This window comes from Etheostoma spectabile, unplaced genomic scaffold (genome assembly GCF_008692095.1).
Source record: "Etheostoma spectabile isolate EspeVRDwgs_2016 unplaced genomic scaffold, UIUC_Espe_1.0 scaffold00018343, whole genome shotgun sequence".
Taxonomy (NCBI): Eukaryota; Metazoa; Chordata; class Actinopteri; order Perciformes; family Percidae; genus Etheostoma; species Etheostoma spectabile.
Genome location: NW_022604216.1, coordinates 40353 through 56503, shown reverse-complemented (window position 1 = coordinate 56503; position 16151 = coordinate 40353). Strand labels below are relative to the sequence as shown.

At 39.8% G+C, this 16151-nt stretch overlaps 1 protein-coding gene and 3 non-coding genes across 4 annotated transcripts; 3 read left to right on the top strand and 1 right to left on the bottom strand.

The window, feature by feature from the left end:
- Nucleotides 1–4677: 4677 nt before the first annotated feature.
- Nucleotides 4678–4749, top strand: trnaw-cca (transfer RNA tryptophan (anticodon CCA)). Its single transcript has one exon. It is a non-coding gene; the product is annotated as a tRNA-Trp (tRNA).
- A 3711-nt stretch (nt 4750–8460) lies between these two features.
- trnav-aac (transfer RNA valine (anticodon AAC)) lies at nt 8461–8533 on the top strand. The gene has a single exon. It is a non-coding gene; the product is annotated as a tRNA-Val (tRNA).
- A 511-nt stretch (nt 8534–9044) lies between these two features.
- On the bottom strand, nt 9045–9163 carry LOC116680165 (5S ribosomal RNA). Its single transcript, XR_004329652.1, has one exon. It is a non-coding gene; the product is annotated as a 5S ribosomal RNA (ribosomal RNA).
- Nucleotides 9164–11311: 2148 nt separating this feature from the next.
- Nucleotides 11312–15756, top strand: LOC116680163 (leukocyte elastase inhibitor-like). The gene is made up of 8 exons (XM_032509425.1): nt 11312–11409; nt 11882–12063; nt 12735–12875; nt 13105–13222; nt 13342–13484; nt 14600–14677; nt 15057–15126; nt 15698–15756. Exons 2-8 carry the CDS (start codon nt 11887–11889, stop codon nt 15754–15756), a joined length of 786 nt encoding a protein of 261 aa, XP_032365316.1. The 5' UTR covers nt 11312–11409; nt 11882–11886.
- Nucleotides 15757–16151: the final 395 nt, after the last annotated feature.

Below are 16151 nucleotides of genomic sequence, written 5' to 3'. Positions count from 1 at the left end.
ACACCTGAAACACATTAAAACACCGGAAGTACAAAACATCAAACACCTGAAACACATTAAACACATCAGACAACTGAAACACTTAAAAAATGTCAAACACCTGAAACACCTGAATCATATCAAACACCTGAAACACATGAAAAACATGAAACATGTGAAGCACATCAAACACATATAACACCTGAAACACATCCAACCCCTGAAACACTTCAAACACCTGAAACACTTCAAACACCTGAAACCCATCAAACACCTGACACCTAAAAACCTGGAAAACCTCAAACACTTCACCTGAAACACCTGAAACACATCAAACACATAAAACACCTGAAATACATCAATCACCTGAAACACATCAACATCAGAAACACATCAAAACATTTAACACATGAAACACCTGAAACATCTGACACAACGAAAACACAAACACATCAAACACCTGAAACACATCAAAAACCTTAAACACATCAAACATGTGAAACACTTGAAACACATCAAACACCTGAAACATAATGTAATATAATGTAACATAATGTAGCCAGTAATGTTAAATTAATTATACCCGGGATCCTGTGTGCATTCCATGCCTCTATGACTTTTGTGATGCCAATCCTAGCCACTGGCATGTCTTTGGTTTGACACATAATATTTTGATGTTTTGTCCATGTTGACTTCCTCTTGGTCCCCCAGCTCTACCAAAGCTGTCTTCAAAGGGTAGTTGACTCTGGGATTCACCTCCCACCACATTCTCTCAATCACATGAATCTGTGCAGGTTTTTAAGGATAGTGTAAGTCTGCCAGCCTTCATTAGAAATACAATTGCAAGAAACCTGGATTAATTTTTAACAAAACATTCATTTCACCCTTGTAGAAGGAGTCTGAAGGTAAGGCTGCCTTTTAGTATTGTTTCTGTATTCTGCCAGCTTTTCCTGTATGAATAATGCCAGATAAACCTTTTTCCCACAGTCAACTCTGACCTGATCCCATAGTCCATAGGAAAGTACAGCAGGTCTGAGGACAAATCACAGACAAACATAAAATATTACCTAAACATACATAAACAGCATTGGTCTAAGCCATAAATCCCTAAAGTGCCAATAAAAGTCCAAGCATTTCATTTTTTATCTAGTTACACACACACACACACACACACACACACACACACACACAAGGCAAGGCAGCTTTATTTGTAGAGCACATTTCAGCAACAGGGCAATTCAAAGTGCTTTTCATAAAATCAGTTAAACAGATAAAACACAAGTACAAACAGTTATAATCATAAGCATTAAAAACTGATAAAACACATGAATAGACAGTTAAAAACAAAATAGAAACATTAGGACACATAAAACACAAGAATAAAAGTTACAGTGCAGCATAAGAAATTTAAAGAAATGAGCGTCATGTAAAGAAAGGCAGCATCAAAAAGAAAGGTCTTCAGCCTTGATTTAAAAGAACTGAGAGTAGCAGCGGATCTACAGGTTTCTGGGAGTTTATTCCAGATATGAGGAGCATAGAAACTGAAAGCTGCTCCACCCTGTTTAGTTCTGACTCTGGGGACAGAAAGTAGACCTGTCCCAGATGACCTGAGAGGTCTCACACACACACACACACACACACACACACACACACACACACAAGGTGGTGTGACACTATGGGCTTTTTTTTTCAGACTTGTTTTTAGTTTTGCTGAAGCGCATTCATGATCCCTAATACCTTTCTAAACCACTTACCCTGGTCCCTGACCCCTGCCCCCAGAGCTGGTAGCTCTGTTCCTCAGCGGAGCAGGTCGGGCCCTCTGCTCTGGCTGACTGGAGGTCGGCGGATTCAGACGAGGAGGCCTCAAAGACCAACTGCTTTTGCAGCATCTGGTCCTAGTCTTCTGGCAGCGAGGCCTCCAAAGACCAACTGCTTTCGCAGCGCCTAGTCTCTGCTGAAGCCGCTGGCCTCCAGCTGCCCGGAGCAGAACCCTGAACTTAAAGACTCAACATGGCTTGTACTTATAAGGTCCTCTATGGACGTTTTGTGACCTCACTGATGAGGTCATCGTGAACTCACAGCTGATTGGCCAGTAGTTCTTTAGATGTGTTATAGAATGCTGTAATGTCATACACCGTAGACAATTCCAGTCTATAAGACTTTATCATTTTATTTTTATTTATTTTTGAGGGATGAAAACAAAATATATTGTAATACATTATGAGAATATACACATCACACTATAAATGTGTAAATTAATTTAACGTGTATAGAGCAGACATATTTTCACCTGTAGGTCGGTAACTAGGAGTTTATTAAACCAAAACTAGAGTTGTGATGGTTGGAGAAGTGAAAATACGACCCAAAACGGCTTTTCATAGTTTTATTTAGTTTCTTTCGACTTTGAATGAAGTGCGTGTTTTACGATGCTAAAATTACTGTTTATTTACATGGAGTCTGATGGATTTAGCAATTTTAATTACGTGGATTTTTTAATGTTTAAAAAAGAATCTTACTCTTCAACAGAAAGGTCAACCTCCTTAAAATCCTTTCCATAAAGTTGTCAAAAATTTAGAATAATAATCAGAGCCTCTCAGTGGCAAAACAAGCCCTTTTGTGAAGGTATATACTAGGGGTGATCCGAGTACCGGCTGAAACGAGTATCCGGTACGGATAAAGCCCTTCTGCCGAGTACAAGTATTATCCGAGTAATATGAGTCAATATCCGTGCTCGGATTGAATAAAACTCCTCAACTGGCCGCGCAGCGTTCTGTGATAATCACAGCGCCCCCCCCCCGCCTACAAACCCGCTCGGATCAATCACACACACACAGAACATGGAGAAATGCTCTCTCTCTCGCTCTCTCTCTCGCTCTCTCTCTCCCGCTCCTTCAGTCAATTCGGTCTGCGGATCTGTTCCGTTAACGTTTAGGGTTTCTTCAGCTTCAGGTTTGTTTTTAACTTCGGTTTGTAGTCCTTACATAGTAACCAGTAGATTTCTGGTGAACGTGGGGTTTGTAGTCCTTACATAGTAACCAGTAGATTTCTGGTGAACGTGGGGTTTGTAGTCCTTACATAGTAACCAGTAGATTTCTGGTGAACATGGGGTTTGTAGTCCTTACATAGTAACCAGTAGATTTCTGGTGAACGTGGGGTTTGTAGTCCTTACATAGTAACCAGTAGATTCTGGTGAACGTGGGGTTTGTAGTCCTTACATAGTAACCAGTAGATTTCTGGTGAACGTGGGGTTTGTAGTCCTTACATAGTAACCAGTAGATTTCTGGTGAACGTGGGGTTTGTAGTCCTTATATAGTAACCAGTAGATTTCTGGTGAACGTGGGGTTTGTAGTCCTTACATAGTAACCAGTAGATTTCTGGTGAACGTGGGGTTTGTAGTCCTTATATAGTAACCAGTAGATTTCTGGTGAACGTGGGGTTTGTAGTCCTTACATAGTAACCAGTAGATTTCTGGTGAACGTGGGTTTCAGACATGCTGCTTGGTTTAAATGCGACTCCAGTTGCGTCTCTGCCATCAGAATATTTTTTTTTTTAACTGTTAGCTGACTCACACACACACACACACACACACACACACACACACACACACACACACACACACACACACACACACACACACACACACAACACCACACACACACACACACACACACACACACACACACACACACACACACACACACATTTCACACATACCTGTGTGGAAATAAAAAAATAAAAAAGAACCAAAAACAAAAAAAATCACACTGATCGTAAAAAAATTTAAAGTTAAAAAAAGAAAGTTATACTGAGTATGAAAACTCTTGTTCATTACATTTTACTTCATAATTGCAACCGCATGTGTTGTATTCATTGTTGCAAAACGTTCTGTATATAGTTTGTTTGTTACCATGACAACACCATTGATCTGAAGCTCATGTAAATAGTTTTCTAATCAGCAATAAATATAACAATTTCTGATCAACCCATATCAATTGCATGCTTAAATAACATACTGGTTAAAGCCCCGCACATTTCAAGAGAACCCGACCCACTTCCGGGTTAAATCTAACCACTTTCGAGTTAGGCCCTGCCGAGTCCGAGTACGGATACGGATACAGATAATTCATGTGGTAAACAGATACAGATACAGATAATGCTGTACTCGCTCATCCCTAGTATATACAAGCTGGACATTTTCCTCTTTAACTCATATTGTAGCTTGTTTCGCCGCTGCCGAATGCAGCGATCTTGCTTAAGACTACACCAGTGTCAAAGATTGTTATCTATCAGTCACTTAGACACAAAAACATAGGAAAATAGGGTTCAGGTTTTGAAAAACGGAAGACATCCCTTGAAAGTCCTATATTGTAAAAATGGAGATGTCTGTGTCTTTCTTTGATTCAAAACCAGGCTGATGTGCAATATAAAAACTGTAAAAGTAACAAAACGCTTAATTCACAGAGCCAGTTTTCTAGAAACTGGGCCTTTAAAAGAGACGTCATGACTACACTTTAATGTCAGGGCATGATCTGGAAAAGCTTGATACTATTGTTATGTCTAGGGGGCTTCCAGAGTGATGATGTGTATATGCATTAATCTTAAAGAAAGTTGATGTGTGTATGCATTAATCTTAAAGAAAGTTGATGTGTGTATGCATTAATCTCAAAGAAAGTTAATGTGTACATATGTTAATCAGTAGACCTTGTGGCGCAATGGTAGCGCGTCTGACTCCAGATCAGAAGGTTGCGTGTTCAAATCACGTCGGGGTCAGATGTTTAGGGGTGGCAGTAGCTCAGTCAGTAGGGAACGAGAATGTCTCGGCACTACCAGGTGTTCTTAAGCAAGGCATTGTACCCCCTCCCAACCTCTCAGGGTGCTGGCCAGCTCTGACATTTCTCCATTTATGCATGAATAGGTCCTGAGCATGTGTGTGTTTTTCAGACCTGTGTGTGATTACTAACAAAGAGTGTAAATTGTGTCAAAAAGTAGTATAAATATTACATTAATTTTTCAAAAAGAAAGATGATGTGCATTAATCAAAAAGAAAGTTGATGTGTGTATGCATTAATCAAAACGAAAGTTGATACACTTACACACTGTATTACCACCAGCCTTTAAATATGTCCATAATTTCATTAAACGTGCCCCCCCCCCCATGTGCAGTGATTCCTTCAGAGTAAACACAATGAATTTCATTGCAGTAGATGTGAAAGAAATGCATAAAAGTTCCGTTAATTCAGCCAGTGCACATACCTCTGGTTATTTCCTGTTTTCCGGTGAAGTCCACACTAGTTGAAACACGCCTTTCTGTCACATCTACAGCAGTGTTCACTCGGAAGGAATAACTGCACATGGCTAGGCACTGGTAATGACATTTTGAACATGTTAAGAGGCTAAAAACAGGTTTAAACTAACTGTCCCTGTTTAAGCCTGTTGGGAGCTAACTCTAGCAGGAGGATAACACGGGGTAGACACCACCGATTGGTTTCATTTCTCTCTCCACTGACAGACCTCCTAATGTACAAACTACAGAGCTACGTGTTGAAATTGACTGGAATTCTCCTTTAAGGAAAAGTCCATCTGCTTTAAAAAGATGTCTGCGGTCCCGGAAAATGTTAAAATTGTCAATGAACTGCAGAGAATGGACGGTAGATTCAGTTGAAAGCCATTTGTTTAGCAGCAGCAAGGTACCGACGGGCCCAAAGGGCTTCAGCCTCTGCTGTGGAAGAGCCAAAGCAGCGGGTGTGGGAGAAGTTCGGAGAAGACATGGAGAAGGACTTTATACCTTTACATTGGTGGAGTGCTGTGGCCATCAAGAGCTGCACAATTTGCATGTAATGAAAGCTTCTTCACTTTATATGAGTAACTGTTGTATGTTAGTGTAACCAGCTACTCAAAGGCTGATCACTTTTAGAAGAATAACCAATAAATTTACCTGACAATAAGGCCAGATCAGAAGATTATAGGTTTGCTTGCTGAAGCCAAAGGATTGAATTACCACAGTGAAATAACACACACACATCACAGGAGAAGTTTAACTGTATGTATTAATTGCAATAACTAACAGGGTAAGTAGCAAAAATACATTAACAATTATATACATCAATTGAAGTAAGGTGAAAAAGTGGGATCCCATATAAAAAAAAGTAGAAAGAAAATACAAAGTATCAAAATAATAAATGTTCAGTCCAGTTTAATCAAAATAAATTAGTCCCGGGTCTGCTAAAACACTGTTCTTACTTCCTTAAGCGCAAAAAGGATATTTGTCCTCTTTCAAGGAAATGAAGTGTGCACACAGTTCTACCTGACCCCTTGGCCAAATAGATCAAGTTTCTCCGCTGTAAAGACTCTATGTTGCAACCTCCTGGCTACAACCGGCTCTACATCAAGTGGGCTTGGCTCGCCATCCAGTTTCTCTACGCTCTATGTTTCTCTGTTGATTTCCACCGCCGGTCTAGACTCCACCAGACTGCGATCCCTCAACTTTGAATCGAGCAAAAAACCTGACCTATAAGGAATAGGTCAACATAAAATTACCTTAGAGCTAACACTGTTGACATTGCTGTCGTGGGCTAAGGCTCGTATCAATAAACTCAATATCACTAATCACAGTATTGTGTTTCTAGTTAAGTGGTACAACATATTAAATTTCTCAATATATCATAACTATCATTTTGGAATAAAGTGCATAACCATAACACATAGTTATTACTAAGGTGCTTGATAACAATACATAAAATAACACAAGTACACAGAAATACATTCAAAATACACTTAATAGCCCTAAATGAATGAATAAAAGTCAGACCTCATTATCATTCACTAGCTAGTTTTTCAGTGTCTTAACAGGCCAATAACAGACTGTTAGCAGGGTTCAAGTGGGCCGCTAGGCCGCAACGGTTAAAACAACAATTTAACTTGACATTAAACGAAATTTCAAAACAACTTGACGGAGCTACTCCACTAATAGCGATAGTAGTCCGTAACACAATAAAAATATATCTTGTTTTATCGTTTAATCCATGTTAGTAATTTAACAAAGACAATATACTTTAGCTGTTAGCTCAAGTTAGCAACAGCAATTGCTAGCTCCGTTTACATTGAGAACAATGGGCACCTAATGACGGACATTAGCATATAAGCTAGCGGAGCATTACAAACTCACCAGTACAAAAAGACAGCTCAATAGCTTGAACCTGCCTTCTTCAGTCTCTCTCCAGTGTTTCTCAATATTTAATTTACGTCAACAGTCACACAACTTAACATTAGCCTTAAAATGTATAAGTATATGCTGCTACGATGATTCAGCTTTTCTGGAGTCACTTCCGGTCTCACTCAATAGCGCGAACGGCTGAGAGGCGGGCCTAAACACTCCATTGGTTAGGGTGTAGTAACACTCAAACGTTATAGGCTAATGCCACAATAACAATATGCCTTTGTTTTGGATGATATCTATGTTAACAAGCGATCATGTCAATATAAACCATTTATTTATACTTATATATAGTTTTCACATGTATTTTATAATCACTTGCATATATTACTAATATATTTATTACATATTTATAGGACGTATTTATTCTATTTATTGCCCATTTTATATGTGGGTTACACTTGACACTGGACTTCAATCTGCCCCAGTGGGCGCTGTGGATCACTGTTTGATGAAGCCAACAGAACAACATAATCTGGAAAGAGCAGAAGAGGAATTATAAGGTGCCCAGACTTGACACTCTCCCACCTTCTGCTAAGCCTTGTGAGGTGCTGTTCATGTCCAGTAGATATGCTTTTTCCATGGCTTGACGATATTCCCATTTAGGGTCAGGAGTTCTCCTCCCATGCTGAACACAGCCTGAGCCAAGGCACGCTTTCCCCCTCATGATTCACCCCAGTGGAAGCTGTAGATCAATGCCTGATAAAGCCAAATGAACCACATAGTCTGCAAAGAGCATAAATGGAATTCCAAGGTGGCTAGACTTGACACTCTCCCAACTCCTGCGGCACCTTGTGACGTTTTGTTCACGTCCAGGAGTTGTGCTCTTTCAATCGCTTGAAAATATTCCCATTTAGGATCAGGAGTTCTCCTCCCATGCTGAACACAGCTTGAGCCAAGGCCCACTTTCCCGAGTAGTCCCACGCGTTCACCGGGACTTCCTCGAGGCCTTGCATTGGTTAGCTGGTAGAAAAATCCCGATCTTCCGCGTGACAGGCGGAGATACTGTCCATTCTACTAACGAGGAATGCCCAATCTTAATATTTGGCACATCAAGAAATAGGTGGCGCTATTCCAACATTCAGACCACAGTCAATGCATGTAGAAATATTTAGGTTTACTACATGTTTGCTATCATTCAAATCCATGACAAAGCATCTGTGACTGAATCTAGTTTCAAATGTCTATTTTGTAGCTTTTTGAACATTTGCAGTACAATAAAAATGGTGCATTTTCCCACAAATATGCAAAATAAATGCATTTTGTCAGTTTCCGTAGTGTAGTGGTTATCACGTTCGCCTAACACGCGAAAGGTCCCCTGTTCGAAACTGTGCGGAAACACATTTCTTTATTTGTATTGACTTCGCACAATCAAACTCTGCGAAGTTAAACTCTCCATGACATTCACGGAAAAATCTCCCTGACGTGAAATCGTGGCCAGGCCTAGACAATGGTCTAAGTTTCCCCAGTGCAGTAGTCATCACATTCAGAGATTCAGGAATATCCTGTCGAAAATTGATGCAGAAAAACTAAACCATGCATTTGTTACTTCTAAGCTGGATTACTCCAGTTCTTTATTATCAGGTTGCTTAAAAGAGTCCATAAAGATTCTTCAGCTGGTTCAGAATGCTGCAGCACGTGTTCTGATAGGAACCAGGAAAAGAGATCACATCTCTCCTGGTTTGGCTTCTCTGCATTGGCTTCCTGTAAAATCCAGAATAGAATTTAAAATCCTTCTTCTCACCTACAAAGCTCTTCATGTTCAAGCACGCAAGCAAGCTTGTGTTGGAACAAGTTTCCTTGTCAGCTCTGCGTCCAGCAAAGAAGTCACAGCGCCTTATGCTAATGAAAAAGCTAACAGCACCAGGTATTCCCAGGCGGTCTCCCATCCAAGTACTAAGCCGGCCCAACCCTGCTTGGCTTCCGAGATCAGACGAGAGCGGGCGCTTTTAGGGTGGTGTGGCCGTAAGCAACCATAAAGGGTGAAATCCAGCTTTCTATTATGATTCTATTTAATAAACAAGACATAACATTGACCAATGTTTACATGTCTCATTAATAGGTGTATGACATTAAGAGAACAGTAAAATGTATATAATTGAATGCAAAAGTTGAAAAGAAATTGAAATGTTACACATACTAAGAAAACTGTAATATAAGTGGTTAATACAAGTACAACCATGTTATCATATATTTTTAGTTTTGTTTTGCTTTAGTATTTTTTGTAATCATACACTGCCTTAAGTTGTATAATTTAACGTATTTACTTGACTTAAGATCAAAAATCACCCATTTATCTTTAATAATGCATCACAGACTTAGCCCCAACTGGGATTCGAACCTGCATCCAGATAATAATTATTAAAGATTCAGGAAAAAAAAACTCGGCTGGTTCAGCAACTCGGACAGCGTTAATAATGCTGCAACTTCATTGGCTGTCAGCAAATGCCACCCATACACGACAGGCCGCCGCGGGGGCGGGGACAACAAGCTGCAGTAAAGTTGGACAGTTTCCAGCTGACTCCAGCAGGCTGAACAGGAAGTGACAAAAACACTGAGGTGTATGGCAAGCCATTTTAACATTTAAAAGCTAGACTGGATATGTGTTGCAGATATCTTTAATTTAGTTTTGCCTAGTCAAAAAGAACATTTCAGATATCCGCAAATACATTCTTCCTATCCACAATTGTAATTTCAGATATCCACAAAGACATTCTTCCTAGGACAAATTACATCCCTTTTGCTATTTATTTGTATGTGGTTTATCAGATACCACACAGATATCTACAGTTCAGTTGCAGATATCCACTATGTGAATTACGCATATTCTCAACTGAATTGTAGATATCTGTAATTCCAGTTTGAGATATCTACAATTTGACACTGACTAGTCATAACTCCAGTTCAAGATATCTTTAATTCAACTCAATTCAATATATCTATATTGTCCCCGCATCCCACAGGCGGGAGCAGAGCGCGTTGTTCAAATCATCAAATCACATAGCTGGCACCTGTTAATTGTGTAATTAGCACTGATTGGCACCATGTGGGAGCAGCCTGAGGACAAAGGCATTAGGCTCGTTGGAGATGAGCCAGGTCTGTGCAGAATCGATCACCGGCGATCGGCGCCCGTTGCATGCCGGTTAGATTTGTGTCCGACTTGATCCCGACTTGCTCTGACGTCATGCACACGTGGGCAAAAAGAAATCTCACGAGAGCAAGGCGGCCGCAGGTCTGAGACGCAGGCGGCGCAGTTGCTTTTCACCGACTGCAAGAGCCAGGCAGACCTAGGCGGACCCAGAGCATGCTGGGAAACGCCGGCTTCTTAGCTGATTTAACACCTGATTGGTTTACAACATGATGACGTTTTATATAAACTTTTTATTGTTTTTGAATCGGAGGGATTTGAATTGCTATTTGTCTGATTTAAAGACTTATTCTGTCCAGAACACATGTTTTGTGACTGATAGTGACGTTTAGAAGTCAGAGAGACTAAATCTGATCAGATCACGGATCATCTCCAGTATGTTGTCTATCAAAATCAGCAACAGATCGCATGTAGAGCACTTTGCCAGCTACTCTGTCATAATTAAAACAACTGGAGACTGTGTACAAGCTGATATGTGGGTCTGATTATATTTTATTAAATCGGAATCGCACCACAGTGTTTTCATCACTTCCTGTCCAGCCTGAAGGCGGCTGGAATCGGCTGGAAACTGTCCGACTTTACCGCAGCTTTTTGTCACCGCCCCCCGCTGCTGCCGCCTGCTCTCGTCCACTTTACAGGCGAGGCGCAGTTCATCTCGAACGAGCCTATTTTCAAACATTTTTTTAATGCTGCAGCTCGTGCAAGACAGTAGGTGGCAGCAAGAAATGATGATTTCAGCGTTACTTTCCACAACAAGACGACTAGTTTGCCGGAAAGTTCATACACTTCGGGGTAAGTTTCAGAATTGCTTTAAGTGCTGCATGCTAATCTGGTTTCTCCTGTTGTACCAAAGACTGAGACCCCGTCAATACCTAATTCCCCCCGCCTACACCTGAACCAAAAGCTGATCCTTAATCTCGGAGGGGGTGCTACACATTTTTAACAGGATGGGGTTCGACTGGTTTTCAGGGCGTCAGGAGTCCTCTTGAAACTAATATAAAGCTTTGGACAGAAGTCTTCTTGTGAAAAGGAAAAACTCCTTATTACTTGAGGAGCACCAGAGAAGTTGGTGAGTAGAGGATGAGTCTCATTCATTTTGTGATATATGATTATTTAGATTACATATTAGTTGGTGTAACAGCAGTAAGGTTAAACTGATCCCGACTAGAAGCACATTTATCCTCATTGTCTGGTGTTATGAATAGTAATTGGTGTATGTAATGTACAGTATAATATTATATATAGCTACTTAATGTAACATGAATACTTTAATTTTGCTATCCAAAAGCGATTCTAACATTTTACATTTGTTTGTTTTATTTAATATTTTCTGTACTAAAAACTGAGTCTTACTGGTTTAGAAATTGTCTCAATATTTCAGATATTTACATTCAGAGACTTGTTCAGAGGCTAATTGTAAATTAACAAATATTTCAGTGGAGTTTGGCCCAATGAGAGCGTAAGATAAATAACCAGTCAGATAAATAACATTGTTTTACGTCTGTAATAATTAATGCTCTGTCCTCTCTCCTGTGTGTCAGACACAATGGCATCTCCAGCCCCTCTGTCCAAGGCCAACACCACCTTCTCTCTGGCTTTGCTCCAAAAGTTTGGAGATGACGACAAGACGGCAAACATCTTCTACTCCCCTTTCAGCATCTCTTCAGCCCTGGCTATGGTGATGCTGGGGGCCAGAGGCAACACAGCCACCCAGATGTCAGAGGTATCACACACACATACTCACACACACTCACTCTGTCATAAAAGTAACAGATTAACATTGCAGGCTGGTTCAGAATGATTTTGTGAAGAGGCCCAGGGCAGGATCTTACTCTAAATCCAAAATGTTTCCAAGAGAACATCTCCAGTCATTTGAAATGTTAATATTGTGAAAGATTACACCAGAAATGTGAGCGTACTGTGTACTCTAGTTACTCACCATCATTTAAAGGTCCCATGACATGAAAATTTCCCTTTTATGAGTTTTTTTTAACATTGATATGCGTTCCCCCAGCCTGCCTATGGATACTAAGGAAAGCTCATTGAGGGACTGGCTCTAGTGGCTGGAATTCTGCACCAAGGCTGAATTTTGGGAAAGAGACTCCAGACACAGTATTAGGGGACCACTACGGTCTATGTAAAAGACTTCAGAGACAGTATTAGGGGACCACTAAGGTCTATATAAAAGCACCCAAAGAGCACCATGTCATGGGACCTTTAATGTAATGTATGCATAGCATGGAGCACACAAATTCAACAACTTAAAGGAAAACATTTCTTATTTAGTCTATAGTCTCATCACTTAACAGGCAAGATGCCCGGTCTAATCTACTGTTTAGAATAGACTGGTCTGACAGTGCATCTCTGTAACAGTTGTCTCTCCTTTGTCCACAGTGCCTGAAAACCAAGGATTGTCAGGATGATGTCCATGTTAGCTTTGCCCAACTGCTGAGCGAGCTCAACAAGGCTGATGCTCCGTATACCCTCAGTGTTGCCAACAGGCTGTACGGGGAGCGGTCCTTCCAGTTTGTTGAGGTGTGTTTAGCATGTGTGCATACATCTTCATGAGTACAGTATGTGTGGTGTGAGAGGCTCATGCGAATATTTAAGCTCTGTAAGAAGGAATGATGAGGGAGTGGAGAGTAAGCATTGTGATTGTGCTCTCCTTGTTGTAGTGACTTTTAGTTCCACTAACTAAAGTTAAGCAAAGTGATTAATATGTTTAGGTGATCAGAATTGGTAGATGTGTTTTTGATGGTTCCAGGATTTCTTAGAAAAAAACAAGAATCACTACAACGCAGAGCTGGAGACTGTGGACTTCAAAGGTGGCTCAGAGGCCGCCAGACTCAAGATCAACAGCTGGGTGCAGAAGCAGACTCAAGGTAGATCTACAACCTTACATACACATAACACCAATGGAAACATGGCAGCAACCATTTTTCAAGACTTTTCTTTCAGATGTGTGCCATTGCTTCACTTATGTGTCAATTTTGTTCACCAGATAAAATTAAGGATCTGTTGGCAGAGGGTGACGTGGACAGCCTGAGCAGGCTGGTGCTGGTTAATGCCATCTACTTCAAAAGTAACTGGAACGAGAAGTTTCAGCAGCATGACACACATGATGCTCACTTTAGACTCAACAAGGTAACACTGCTCAAAGAAAGCATTCAGTTAAATAACACTGACAGAAGTCAGGTAAAATGGGTTTTAAAATCAATGATATGGTAGCAAACACTTTACGCCATAGACACTAATTCTGACTTCTTCAGGAAAATAATTCTACATCAGGGCAGGGTTGGGTACCGAACTCAGTACTTTTTTGGCTTCTAACCAAATTACGTCGGTACCACCATGGACCGATTCACGTTAAATCAAACGGTGAACAGCAACACACATTTTAGCCAGCAGGTAAATGACCTCATGTTGTCTTCCCGCCGACCTGCAAAGTTGTTTTTTTTTGTTTTTTTTCTGAGTCAAAATTTCGTTTTTTGTTTTTGGTTGTCTTTTTGACCCTTTTGTGTCTTTCCTCCAATGTTTTTGTCACTTTTTCAACGTTTGAGTGTTTTGACATTTTTGTCACTTTTTTTGGCATTTTTTTTCACATTTTAGTGACTTTTATTGACATTTGTCTTTTTTTAATTTTTTAATTTGGATTTTTTTTTTTTACATTAGTCAAACACAAGTTCTTTTATCAATTATTTTTTTCTCCAAATGCTATAAAATTGACAAAACACCCCTATTCAATGAAAGTACTACACTGATTATTCATTTAACGTGTGAGGAGCGTTGTTGGGAACCATCCTCGTTACGTTTTTAGATGGAGAAATGTTTTGGAAGAGGGTCAAATTTGACCCGTAGACAACATAAGGGGTAAAACAAATTAATATCAGTTTAAATGTACTATGCACTATTTAAGTGTGCTATATTATATATACCACCACTTTACCTTGCCACAAGAGAGCCTTGTTGAAGTAAATGCAGGGGAAACTCGAGGGGTTCTTACAAGCCACCATCAAACTACCTAACTAATTTAAACTACCAGGACATTAGGAGCTGCTTATCTACCAATACCTCAATCTCTTAGTTTGTTTTTGTTATTGCATGACTTTGGTGACTCCAAACTAACGCTTTAATAACACAAACTAACTGAGGCAGCCGTAGACCAGCAACTCTCATCTTTTGCGGGGAAAAATGATTAGCAGTGAGGAGGGAATCCCAGCCCAGACTGTATTTTGTTCTAAAAGTCAGTGTGTTTTCAGAATGACACCAAGCCAGTGACGATGATGCACCAGACAGCATTGTTCCCTTTCTCCAACAACCCTAAGGCCAACTGCAAGGTACTGATGCAATTGATTGATTAATTGTAAAAAAAATTTAACTGACAAGGCAACAATCAAACCAATCATTATAACTTTTTGTTAAACAGGATTTAATGACATTGACATTGAAGGTACATGATTGAGAAAGGAGGAGAGTTGGTTATGATCCATTTTACCGTACAGTAACTGTGAAGATTTGTGCATGTCATCCCATGAACTAGATAGATTTTTATTGATCTAAAAAAAAAAGGGAATTCCAGTGTTGCAGCAAAAAATCAGACACAACACACGTACAGAATACACATGAAATAACTATCTTGTTGATACACAACTCAGTTGTCACACCAGTGTATATACAGTATATGTACTGTAATGTTTAAAACCCTCTGCTGGACAGATCCTAGAGATGCCTTACAAAGGGAAGGAGCTTAGCATGCTCATCTTTTTACCCAATGAGATGGAGGACAGTACACTGTTAAACTCTACTGTATTTCTACAGTTACTTACCACAAAATGCCCAGTAAAATATCGTAATTTTCTTTTCCGGTTCATTACTGTAATATGCATTGCATTATGGGTAGTAACATTTGATTTACAGTGATTTACTGTATTTTTTGAATATGCGGTAGTCTGTTGTAAAACAACAGCAGTAGTGATACTGTAGTTAAATAAGACAGACTTCAATAAAATATTTAGTTAATGTTAAAGAAGCATAGAAATTAAATGGAAAAATAAAATATCTCTATACAATTAAATTATTTCATTTTATAAAGATATTTTACATTTACATTTACATTATTATGCTTTTAGCTGTGAAGGTAATTTAATTTTGTGATATGACCTCACGACTTCAAAAGAATAGCGGTTAGATACTTCAAAGGTGTTGAAAGAAGTAGCGGCTCGAGACATCAAAGGAGTACCGCTTTGGTCCGTGCGCAGCAGAGTCCGGTCACACACACTCTACTCAGAGAGAGCTGGAGCAGCTTAAGGTAAGATCAACCTTTGCTAATTCTGTGACATTAAAATCTCTGCTGATAGCCTTCGCAAGCAGCGACATTAGCTTACCGACCTGTAGCTGGGCTAGAGCAAGCTGTTAACTAGCTTCCCCCCCGAAGGAAAACTAGTCTCGCTCCAACCTAACATTTTCCCATGGTGAGGATTAGCTAGCTCTAATTACGACGTTCGGTAAAGCTAACACTACTCGTTTTACATGCGCTGTTCGGCACATCTTTTTTATTTGTCACACCATTGTCTGAAATACAATGTAACCCATATTCTGGGAGTTAAGGTCGGTTCTGCTAGCTTATGAGCTTGCTGTTGCCGTATTTTGGCTAACATTACCTCCGGTTAATGCTAACGTTAAACTCCCAATTCTGTTGGTTGGTTTGTCAGTGTTTTAGAATGATTAAGCACAACTTATTACAGCTATATTTGTGTAGTTTTTTAGCTAAAAAAAGACGTGTGGTAAATTTAATTCAACGTTAACCACATT